The sequence below is a fragment of the Rhincodon typus genome, unplaced genomic scaffold, assembly GCF_021869965.1.
Source record: "Rhincodon typus isolate 14 unplaced genomic scaffold, sRhiTyp1.1 hic_rhity00005067, whole genome shotgun sequence".
Taxonomy (NCBI): domain Eukaryota; kingdom Metazoa; phylum Chordata; class Chondrichthyes; order Orectolobiformes; family Rhincodontidae; genus Rhincodon; species Rhincodon typus.
Window position 1 is genome coordinate 1 of NW_025970705.1, and position 11,589 is coordinate 11,589.

At 40.0% G+C, this 11,589-nt stretch overlaps 1 protein-coding gene across 1 annotated transcript; it reads right to left on the bottom strand.

Moving 5' to 3' along the window:
* Positions 1 to 409: 409 nt before the first annotated feature.
* On the bottom strand, positions 410 to 11,364 carry LOC109915724 (coiled-coil domain-containing protein 180-like; the record flags this gene model as incomplete). Its single annotated transcript, XM_048593996.1, has 7 exons — positions 410 to 501; positions 1,485 to 1,552; positions 4,183 to 4,349; positions 5,363 to 5,449; positions 5,932 to 6,030; positions 8,338 to 8,454; positions 11,220 to 11,364. Coding segments are annotated over 7 exons (775 nt in total), but the record flags the coding sequence as incomplete, so codon positions are not given.
* Positions 11,365 to 11,589: the final 225 nt, after the last annotated feature.

The window sequence follows — 11,589 nt, forward strand, 5'->3', positions numbered from 1 at the left end:
TTTTCCCAGCCACCATCAGTTCTGAGGAAGGGTCACCGGACCCGAAACGTTAACTCTGTTTTCTCCTCCACAGATGCTGCCAGACCTGCTGAGCTTTTCCAGCAACTTTGTTTTTGTTCCTGATTTACAGCATCCGCAGTTCTTTTGGTTTTTATTAGACTAACTGAGATCCTTTAGGGAAATAAAGAAAATACTCTCTCAGCAAAGCCTGAGAGCAATGCCTGAAATACTTTTTCAAAACGAGGACAATAGAATAGAGGAGTCAGAGAGATCCCAATTACTGTCATCATCTGAGCTAAAGATGCAGCTTAAATAGGAGTATAATGTAAATTTTAAAATTAGACAAGTTAAAATAGAATCCCAAAGACATAACGGTGACAAAAAAAAAATTTGAGCTATTTATTTTTACTGACCTAGGTGTTGTTATCTTTTGCCCTTTGGAGGACACAGCTGTAGAGCGTGCATTTTGTGAACCAGAACCAAATGACACTTGAGATGCTGCTAAAATGAATGAAGAGGCAAGATGATTTTCAATTAAGCTACTGCCAGTATTCCACATACAGGACAAATTCTGCATTTTTGTCGATTTTATTGTTATTGTACAAAAACAGAAGTGTACCACACCTTAATAAACTGTTTCAATTTAAGGTTCTGTTGGTGAGTGATGATGTAGGGTGAGCTTTACAAATCAAAAGTTCAATTTCCACTTAAGTTAACTAATCCTAATGTGATGATGATGATAATAATGTTTTAATTAGTGTCACTGCCCCAGAGAAAGATTAAGCAGGGTTTCCATTCCTGATTGCAATTCAGAGCGTTCTGTGGCAATATGCTGCATAAGGTTACAATATCTTTGAATCTGTGATGCAGATCTTTACATGGGTGTGTGTGTTAAAGATGTGAAATAAAGAAAGACAACAGAAAAATGTTTACAAATGCATAGTTTGATAACTTTCAGAGAATCGTTCACTCTGTGAATGCATCATGTTTCATTGTCAGTCTCAGGTGCCACTCATTCCAATGGGTGACGTACAATCAAGTCCCAAAACAAAAAGCAGTTATAAAGCAAACCTGTTACAGAAGTCAAATTTATTTACAACTTTAGCTCAAGTAATGGTAGATTTTCTTTTGGAGAGTGGGTGACTCTCCAGTAATATTCCCATTCCTTGTGTTTTGTTTTCAACATTGTCAGAGAATACTTGAACATTGATTGTACAGCCAATTTTCAATCTGATATCTACACATACACGCACTAAAGCTGGAATCACTGTGCAGTTAATTTTTTTTTTGCTGCCCACCCAAGCCCAGGTGTGTTATGACCAGTTCCACAATTTATAGTAGTGGCAATCATTTTTCTATGCTTTTCAATAAGTATACTAATCAAAGGGGAAACTGGAGTACATCCACCCTATTGCCCAGATACTACCCCTTTTATTCATTTGGCAACTGGTGCTGGAAACAGAAAGGATTCCATTCTGTATTACCTTTAACTGTAGATATATCATCAGCTGTTTCAAGGTCCGCATCAGGTAACACTTCCGATTTATGGACACTGCAAGTTATAATTTTTTGAACAATACAATATTACTACATATTCAATTCCAAATCCAGAATTGTAGCATTGCATTATGGAAGTCCAATATTTGACACAGTGGGCAGGTGCCAACTACTTGAAAGGGCCATCCACTTTGTTCAATTCCATTGCCACTCCCTATTTCCTTTCACAATTTTCACTTTCAAATATATATGCATTTCCTTTCTAAATTGATTCTGTCCCAACTGCCGTTTCTGATACGTTACTCCATATAACTCTTTGCATGAGGGAGAAATTTGTTAACGTAGCATCACTTCCGGCAGTGCTAGACACTGCAATGAAGTCACACAAGTTTCCTCATTGATAGTGATGAAGAATACTGAGCAACCTATTGAAGTAGGCTGTGCATTGATACTCAAAATGTCACTACCTGAATGAGTTTTCCCCTCCAACCTTCCAAATTCTCTAAAGAACATCTTCTGTTCTTTTGGTAATTATCTTAACTTTGTGTTCTCTAGTTACCAATTCACAATGTCCCAATCTCTCAATTTTGAGCACCTCAATTAGACTTCCTCTTAACCTTTTCTATTCTGCTGAGAAGAATCTTGGGCCAGATTTTGCTGATAGAAGCAGTTCAAGACATAGGTGGGTGAGGATAGATAATGGCATACAAAACCACAAACAAAAACAGAAGTTGCTGGAAAAGCTCAGCAGGTCTGGCAGCATCTGTGAGGAGATATCAGAGTTAACGTTTTGGGTCTGGTGACCCTTCCTTAGAACGGATAATGGAATACAGGCTGTGTGCTGCTGTCCCACCTCTGTTCCTGACCCAAGCCATTTTCGGGAGAGAAAACCATTGGGATGGTGGGCTAGTGAACTCATTCACAGCAATGGTACATCAATTAATGCACTTAACAAGTTCATTGAGAGATTATATCTGAAGCTTCTCATCCCTGGTATTGTTTTAGTGCTTTTCCTTTTCTTCATGGTTATGAAATCCTTCCAAAGACAACATGAACTGGACTCATCTCCCTTCCACTCCCTTGGTGACATGTCCATCCTGGGCTTCCTCCAGTGTCACAATGATGCCACCTGGAAACTGGAGGAGCAGGAAAGCTGACGTTTCGGTTTCTGAAGAAGGGTCCAGTCCCGAAACGTCAGCTTTCCTGCTCCTCTGATGCTGCCTGGCCTGCTGTGTTCATCTAGCTGTACACCTTATTATCTCAGATTCTCCAGCATTGGCAGTTCCTTCTATCTCTGAATGAACTGGACTCAATCATCTAAACTCAGCCTAATCTTTGATTTCAAAAAGTTTAGTATTGTTGCTTTACTTTTTTATAAAAATTAGGATCCCACACACTCAATTTACAGATTTATGAACTTAGCCTTCTACTTGTGTATCTCAATCCAACTGTCTGTGCTGCCCCAAACATTTTAAAGTTTTACCATTTAGAATATATCTTTTTTAATCTCCTGAGAGAATGAATCACCCCTCATTTTCCTGCTGCAAACTTTACATTAGTCCAATTCCAATTTCCAATCCAGCTCTGTCTACCTGAGTCATCTAAAGTGCACTTCACTTAACTACATTTCTTGTCTTCGTATTGCCATCGCCGTTAAAAGTTTGATTTTATGCTTCCTCCATCCAAACCTGTGATGTAGGTTATACACAGAGACATATACATAGGGTTGGCCCAACCCTAACCCACAAAGGAATTTACATGTCTTTTTATGTATCTCCAATTCACAACACAGCCATTACCAATACTTCCTGTTTTCTGCCATTTTGTCAATTTATTAACCATCTTGTCACAAGCCTCTTAATACCACATGCCTTAATTCTATCTAAAAGTCTACAAATATATTATTGGTTAAAATCTTCTTATCTAATGCCGTTTTAAAAATCTCCAACTTGTCCATAATCAATACACTTCACTATTTTCTTGAAGATCAGATACAATTTATCACTTACACTGGTTGTCCTTAATCAACCTACCTTTCTAAAGACTTAATTAATGACTTAATTTTGTATGATAATGTCTACCATATTCCCAATGTTGGTCTGACTGGTCTATATCATTTTCTTTTTTACCTTTTTGGGCAAAGATGTTACATTGACAATTGCCCTATCTTCTGACACAATTTCCAAAGCCAAGGACATTCAAAAGATTTTGGTCCAGTGTTCCTGGGATGGAGAAGGGGAAATAGCCAAAGCTCCCTTTTTGATTATTATCCAGCTGCCCATAGTAAAGGTACGGACGGTTTCAAAGATTGAATGACTTCAGCAGCCACCTCAAACCATACCAAATACAGTATTGAATAACTTTATTCATGTAATGAAAGAGATATTAAAACATTCAATACAGATAAAAGGATGATTATCTCATTTCTGCAACAGTAGAGTGACCTGTGTATGCCATTCTCCCTTTTACATTTGGCACTGACTACCATTCCCTTTTCCCTGCCGGATTGTGTAATGTAATATAAAGAGTCAGGAAGTATAAAACCAACCAGCAATGTACGTTTAATTTTGTGGGTCAGGGAACTTTAACCCAATGGAGAATCGGTAGGGTGCGCATTTCTAAAGTTCTATGTTGCGATCAGTTTCCTGCTCACGCCAGTGAAAGCATTAAGCCATCTTTACTTACTGTAATATTTCTTTGACGACAGTAACAGCCACATCTTCAGTGGGGACTTTTCCCTTTCTGGTGGGCAGCAGCAGATTCTCATTTATTTTAGTCTCCCTTGTCTGAAACTCAACATGAGCGGCTGTGGCAATTTGCCCTTGGAGGGGAACTTCTGTTATGACTGAATCCTAGGAAGAAAACAAATATGAGAAGCCTAGCAGTTCAAATAGTTTACAATGGACAATTTCAGGCATTTGGATTGATTAACATTGATGAAGGCTGTGGTCAGTGCATTAAAGTCATTTTTATATCCCATACAAAATTGCGAATGTGAACCATATGCCATTGGTGCTGAACTTGCCCTATTTTTATTGCAGGGCGAGGATCATACTTACTAAGGTGGTACAAAAGTGCTGCAACCAGTTGCAGTTTATCTTTGATCCAGCATGATGACTAGAGATATCACTACCGAAGAGGATCTTGACTGTGAGGGGGTTAGTAGAAATGGTGTATTAAAGGTGCTCTGTACTGAAATTACAATGACCACCATCAGCAACCACACCCTTGCTTGAAGGCTGTTATTAAGTGCCAATACAAGGGTAACGATGTGTGCCTGACGCAATGGTTGAGTTGCATGGACTGTGCATCTGTTCAACAGTAGTCTGACCTCACTGGAAATCCCATGGCCTGTTCATTTTAATAAATTCTTCATGTTCTCTGTACACATTGGAGCATGAAAAGAGACCATGCTGATGATGAAGGTTGAGTGATATTTCTTACAAGGCAGCTTTCAACGGATCACTGCTTAAACCGAAAGGTGATCTACAAGTGCCAATGCACCAGGTAGCAATGTGCTGGTGGGATGATTAGAAAACAAATAATTGGAAAGGGTTCATAAAGGAGAAAAGAAGTGCAGTAATCAGGATGCAGGAAAACTATTCCAAACATCAAGAGCAAAATAACTTGTAATTCAGTAACAACAAATGGTGTAAAATACTTCCGCGGATGCTACTTGCAAAGGCTAGGTCATGTCTTTACTTCAGTCTCATTTCATAAGTTTAAAATCTAACAGCACAAACTGAAGCTTAAATCTAGGGCTTTTCTGTTCTCAGGTTCATTACCACTTAAACCTTGAAATTTACCAAGTGAGGTTATCAGGTAATGTTTTCAGCAAAAACACACAAATACAGTTCACACTTACCACCAAGCAGTTGAGATAGAGAGCCCTCTTTTCCATAAGGTCCTGGATAATCTTGGAGAAGTGATACAGTTCCTTAGGCAGCACAACCTGGAGAGGGGAGTGTCACAAATATATTACTTACAGTAACTGAAATCACATGAATGAGTCTATTTTTGCTGTCTCTGCTTTAGAACGCTAATAAAAATGATCAGGCGAAGCCTTATTGTGGAGGCAGGTGTCTCATCAGGCATTTAGAGAGCCAGCAAGAGACCTCTTCCTGGCAAGGATTGCCATATCCAAGGCTAACCAAACATTGGCGAGATCACCGGCAGCTCAATGCCCTGAATTTAGACGCTAGGCACAGTTGTTGTACTTTTGGGTTGCTCTCCTGCAACCATATTGAAAATGCACAAAGTGTAAAACTGCAGCAGCAAGTTCTAGGGATGATCTGAGAAAATTTAGGTATTGGTGGTGATAAAAAGGGGTAAAAATATTTAGTACAAAAGCAAAGGTAAAATCACAGATTGATCTGTAGATAAAGAGTAAAACTTTGCAAAAGAGGAGCTAATTCCAGTAGAAATTCAACTCACCTCTTTGTCCAGATTGGGTCGGGCACATGCATCTATTTTTCTTTCAAACTGTTCAAGATGGGAAGTTATATTCAGGGTATGGCTGTTGCTGAGGGCAACCTGCAACACGGTCATATCAAGTTAGAATGAAGATTATTTTCATAAATTGCATAAAAGTCTGCAGGGTAAATTATATGATTCTGTACTGCAGACACATTTTCTTTTGATGCTAAGAACGGGAAAATCATGGAAAATGCAGATTGAGTATTTTAATCCCTGGGCTCAACACATGTTGCCATTGAACATAATTCCAAAATTAACTCATAACCTTATTACTATTAATTATAAGGCATGGCAAATCACTAATATTCCTCTAGTACTTGGCTGATATCTACAGTGCAAGTTCATTACAATATGGATGTTTGGGAGCAAAAGGTTATGTTATGGGTGGATCACCTTAATAAGAAGACACTTATTTTCTCCTATTTTTAACTAAAGAAAAGTTTACCTCTCTTGGGGGTCAAGAGACTGCATGCTATGAGCAAGTTTGCAGTACGTTAACCACAGTATATCAAACTTCCACTGTATATCCTGTTTGAAATCACACATTCTCCAACTCCTTGTCGCAATGTTTGGTCATGCATTTATCTCAACATTTAAGATTTGAAACTGCCTACATAAACATTTAGAATGTAAATCCTGTATGTAAACAATCACCAGTGATTTTGAGCCTGAAAGCTGTAGCTTGTAGATCTCTATGGAGCAAGTTTCTGAAACCTGTGTTACTATAGGTAGTCCCTGGGCTGCCAACAGGTTCTGTCCCTGAATCGGTTAACAAATTGATTTGTATTTAAGTCAGAACACAATGCAGGACAATATAAAGCAGCTGCTCGTGAGCACAGGAAATGATCATATAGAGTCATAGAGCTGTACTGCATGGAAACAGACCCTTTGGTCCAACTCGTCCATGCCATCCAGATATCCTAAACAAATATCATCCCATTTGCCAGCATTTGGCCCATTTCCCTCTAAATGCTTCTTTTCATATACCCATCCAGATGCCTTTTAAATGTTGTAATTGTACCAGCCTCCTCCTTCGGCAGCTCTTTCCATGCAGGCTCCAGCCTCTGTGTGAAAAATGTTGGATATTTAAAATTACACTCCTGTACGCAAACGCATTCATAAGTACGGACATTTGTAAATTGTAGCCCCCTGTACCATGGATATAATACACTTATATTGATTCACAGTGTATGGGCAGACATATCATTTCAAAGAATAAATGGAAAGCGGTCCTGAGTTTCATTTTCAATCCTATCCACCATCGTTAAACCTGGACAATAGTGGACAGCATTTTTCAGTCTGCAGAAGAAAACTTCTTTTGGTCATTGTGGGTACAATTTTAACCAGAGCACCTGTTGGATGGAATGAGAAAAGATGACTGTGAAGTGTAATTCCTGACTAAAGCTTCAGGCCAGATGTATTTTAACTCCCAAGCTTCATGTAAGTGCTATTACCAAAACACGCAATGTGATAGGGGTGTAAGTGGTGAGGAAGAAGGGTGGTTGCTCCAGTTAAAGATCAGTCCTTAACAGACCACTGGTTTCTAAATAACTGGTGGGGAAGTCGGCTTTGAGAAGGTTTCCTGCTATGAGTGGCAGGATGAAGAATTCCCAGACAATGGCGTTTGTAAATCTCCCTTTGGACCCAGACTGACCTCTGGCTCCCACAATGCCAACCTTTTGCTTATCTGGAGGGCTTCATCATCTCTTGCACCAGCCTTTCCAAGCCTAGCAGAAATGCTGTGGTGCCTTTTCTGTTCAGCTCCAGGTCATAATGCCTCCTGGGTACTTTAATCCTTGTAGGGATCCCAAACAGTATTTACACGTGAGACTGTGGCCTCCTCCACCAGGAACAAAAATACAGTGCTCTTCAAATAGGAGATCACTGAGCACAAAAAGGGGGATGGGGCACCAGGAAGAGTCAAAATTCTCCCTTTTGTATTAATGGTGTGTAAATTTAACAGGAGGGTTTCCCTGTGTTAGGGCCTTTCTAGCAAAATTGCAAAAGCTATCTAAAATAAGAGGTTTATGATTTCATCAAACTCATTGGACCCTACCAGACATCCATAAGTGCACCGACTAGTAGGAGAGCTGTCAGGAACAGGAACCATTAAAGCATTCTCTTTCTAGCTGCAGAAGAATTTCTAACATCTCGAAAGCTACCCTGGCTGAGATTCATGAATGCAGCACAAATGAGAGATAATACCAGGGCTTGTCCTAGGCTCACTCAACAAGCAGACAAGCTATTGATATGTTTTCTCCTGCTTTTTCTGAAGTAAAATCTGTTGGTGCAGAAAGACTGTTTAAATTTGATTTTCACAACATTCCTGCTTAAATAGGAATGACTCAGAAAAACTTCTCTTACCTCAATTTTGATTTTTGTCTGAGTGTTAGTCAGAATTCGTTTAATTTTCTCAATGAAGATCAAATCCAATGTGTAACGCATATATTTGTCTTCAGTCTCTTTGATCACTGCAGTAGACTTGTTGAAAGAATGAACAAAAGTAATATATTCAATACCAGACTATGATTCACAATTCCTAAGACTTTCTTTACAAGAATAATTGATAATCTGCAGGGTGCATAATGATAAAATAGAGCTGTCTACATCCATAAGTTTAAAGTGACACTTGCAGATATACTGCAGAACAAGAAGGTTCCTCCTTTTGCTTCAGATGCTGACAGGTCTACTGTGCATTTCTAGCATTTGCAGTTTTTCTTTTTATTTATACTGCTTGATTAGCATTTGACAGGCATGTGCCAAATGCTGTATGTGGAGGGCGATAGCCCAGGTACTTCATGTGTACATCTAAAGTATGCAGAACGGGTGAATCGTGATGCTAGTAAACGTTGATTTAACACAAGAACTGCCGTTTTGGTCCTTGCTGCTTCAGTTAATGCTCTCTAAAACTAGCATAACTGACCATACATCCAGCTTACTTCTTCAGGGACTGCTGGTAGACATTTGAAAAGTATTTTGTGCTTTTGAAAGGTCTCTGAATGCATACTGTGGTTCCTGTCATGGGGATTATAGTTATAGTTCCTCTTACATTACAGCATGAGATTAAAAATGGAGCAGAGAGAGAGGTGACAAGTTGACAATTGAATTCGTGGTTCAAGAAGGCAGTTCACCACCGTCTCCTTGAGGGCACCTAGGGATGGGCAATAAATGTTGGTCCAGCCAGTGACGCCCACATCCCATGAATGAATCGAAAAAACAAGATGTCTTCGAGGGGATGAAGACAGATCTCAGTAGAAGGTGATCATTTTAATTTTTCAAGCCAACGTCACACTTAACGTGGCTGGAGTAGTATGTGAGGCATGTGGTAGTATTGCTGGGATTTTCCAAGTAACAGAGAGGCCAAAGCCTAAGCATTCCATGAGTACAGCAGAAGTATGCAGAGCAGGCAGCTCATGATGTTAGTTGGCACCAAATGCTGATTTAGCACACACAGAGCCACTTTGATCTTCACTATTTCACTTAATGCCCTCTCAAACTAGTATGGGTGACAATGCATGTGACTGCAGGAGGGGCCTGTCCTGCTAACACTTTAGGGCATTCACTCACTTGACAACAAAATGGAGGTCATCAAATTTCTTGCAGCATTACATTCATATCCTCAATGCCACACCATTGGCAACTAGCAGAGCCAAATGTTCCCACTGCTACATAGACACATAGAAGATAGGAACAGGAGGAGGCCATTCAGCCCTTCGCGCCTACTCCACCATTCATCACGACCATGGCTGATCGTCCAACTCAACAGCCTAATCCTGCTTTCTCCCCATAACCTTTGATCTAGCCACCTCTTGAATCCATTCAATGTTTTGGCATCAACTACTTCCTGTGGCAATGAATTCCACAGGCTCACCACTCTTTGAGTGAAGAAATGTCTCCTCATCTCTGTACTAAATCATCTACCCAAATCCTCAGACTGTGACCCCTGGTTCTGGACACACCCACCTTCGGGAACATCCTCCCTGCATCTACCATGTCCAGTCCTGTAAGAATTTTATAAGTCTCTATGGGATACCCCCCTCATTCGTCTAAACTCCAGCAAAACCAACTCCAACCTGGTCAGTCTCTCCTCATACGTCAGTCCCGCCATCCCCTGAATCAGCCTGGTAAGCCTTCACTGCACTCCCTCAACAGCAAAAGTATCCTTCCTCAGAAAAGGATACCAATATTGCACACAATATTCCAGGTGTGGCCTCACTAACACCCTCCAGAACTGCAACAACACATCCCTGCTCCTGTACTCAATACTTCTCGCAATGAAAGCCAACATTCCATTCGCCTTCTTTACTGCCTGCTGCACCTGCATGCTTATCTTCAGAGACTGGTGCACAAGGACACCCAGGTCCCACTGCACACTCCCATTTCCCAAGTTACAGCTATTCAGGTAGTAATCTGCCTCCTTATTTTTGCTTCCAAAGTGAATAACCTCACATTTATCCAAATTATACTGCATTGATTCGCCCACTCACCAACCTGCCCAGATCATGCTGAAGGATCTCTGCATCCTTGCCACAGTTCATTCTCCCACCCAACTTGGTATCATCTGCAGACTTTGAGATGTTACATTTTGTTCCCTCATCCAAATCATTACCATCTTCCCTGTTGACTTTTCCCCTCATATTTATCCCTGACTCTGTTATTTACTTAAAACATATGACATTGCTATTATCCTTATGGACATGTGGAGAGACACAAACAATGCTGAGAAGTATCCTCTCTATTGACTACATGGTGGACTAGTCACCTTAAATGCAGCAAATGAGGAGTCTATACTTGATTTGGGGCATTTGCACGCACTAAATAAATAAATAAATAATGGATAAAAGTACAATACTGCCGAGAAATTCAACAGGGCTAGCAGCATTGGTGGAGATAGAAACAGGGTTAACGTTTTGGGTCTGATATGACTTGTAACCTTTTCACTGGATTTTTTTTGGAACAGGAATCAGGCCTCAATAATAGGCCATGGCCACCTTGAAGAAAATGCCAAGGTTTAAAGGGTTCCTACAGGTGTTGGCACTCGGTTGGAGTTCTACGACAGCCACTGCTCCTTGGAGCTCAAAGTCCCCAACATTTCAGTTCACAATCACACCAGGGGTCACTGTCTAGATTTTGGTAAGCTCTGTGTAAAAACCTCAGCAACTACCTAGTAAAGGTTTACTGTTATCCACATTTTCAGGCAAATTTCATTTTAAATACACTCAAAAAAGATCTTTTTATGTATGTACCTGCTCTAAGGACATGGCCTCCATTATTTCTAAATCAACCATAATTGACCCTTCTGTATTGGCAATGCCACTGGTTACCTCCTTGATTCTCTCATTGTACTCCTGAATTTCCTTTGGTGTATAGTTACCACCATTTGCAAATAACCTAAAAGACAAAGCATTACACAACAAAACAAGATTTTTTTACAATCAGGAAAATAATTTAATAACTCTGTTCCTTTTGATAGATGTGTCCACCTGCCCAACTTCTACTAGCACCACTTAATACTTCTCTAATTGCCCATTTACCCCATAATATTGGATATTTCGAAGCCCTCCTGAGAAGGTTTATTCCTCAACTTGGTTACCCCTGTTAGCGATAGTAGGAACT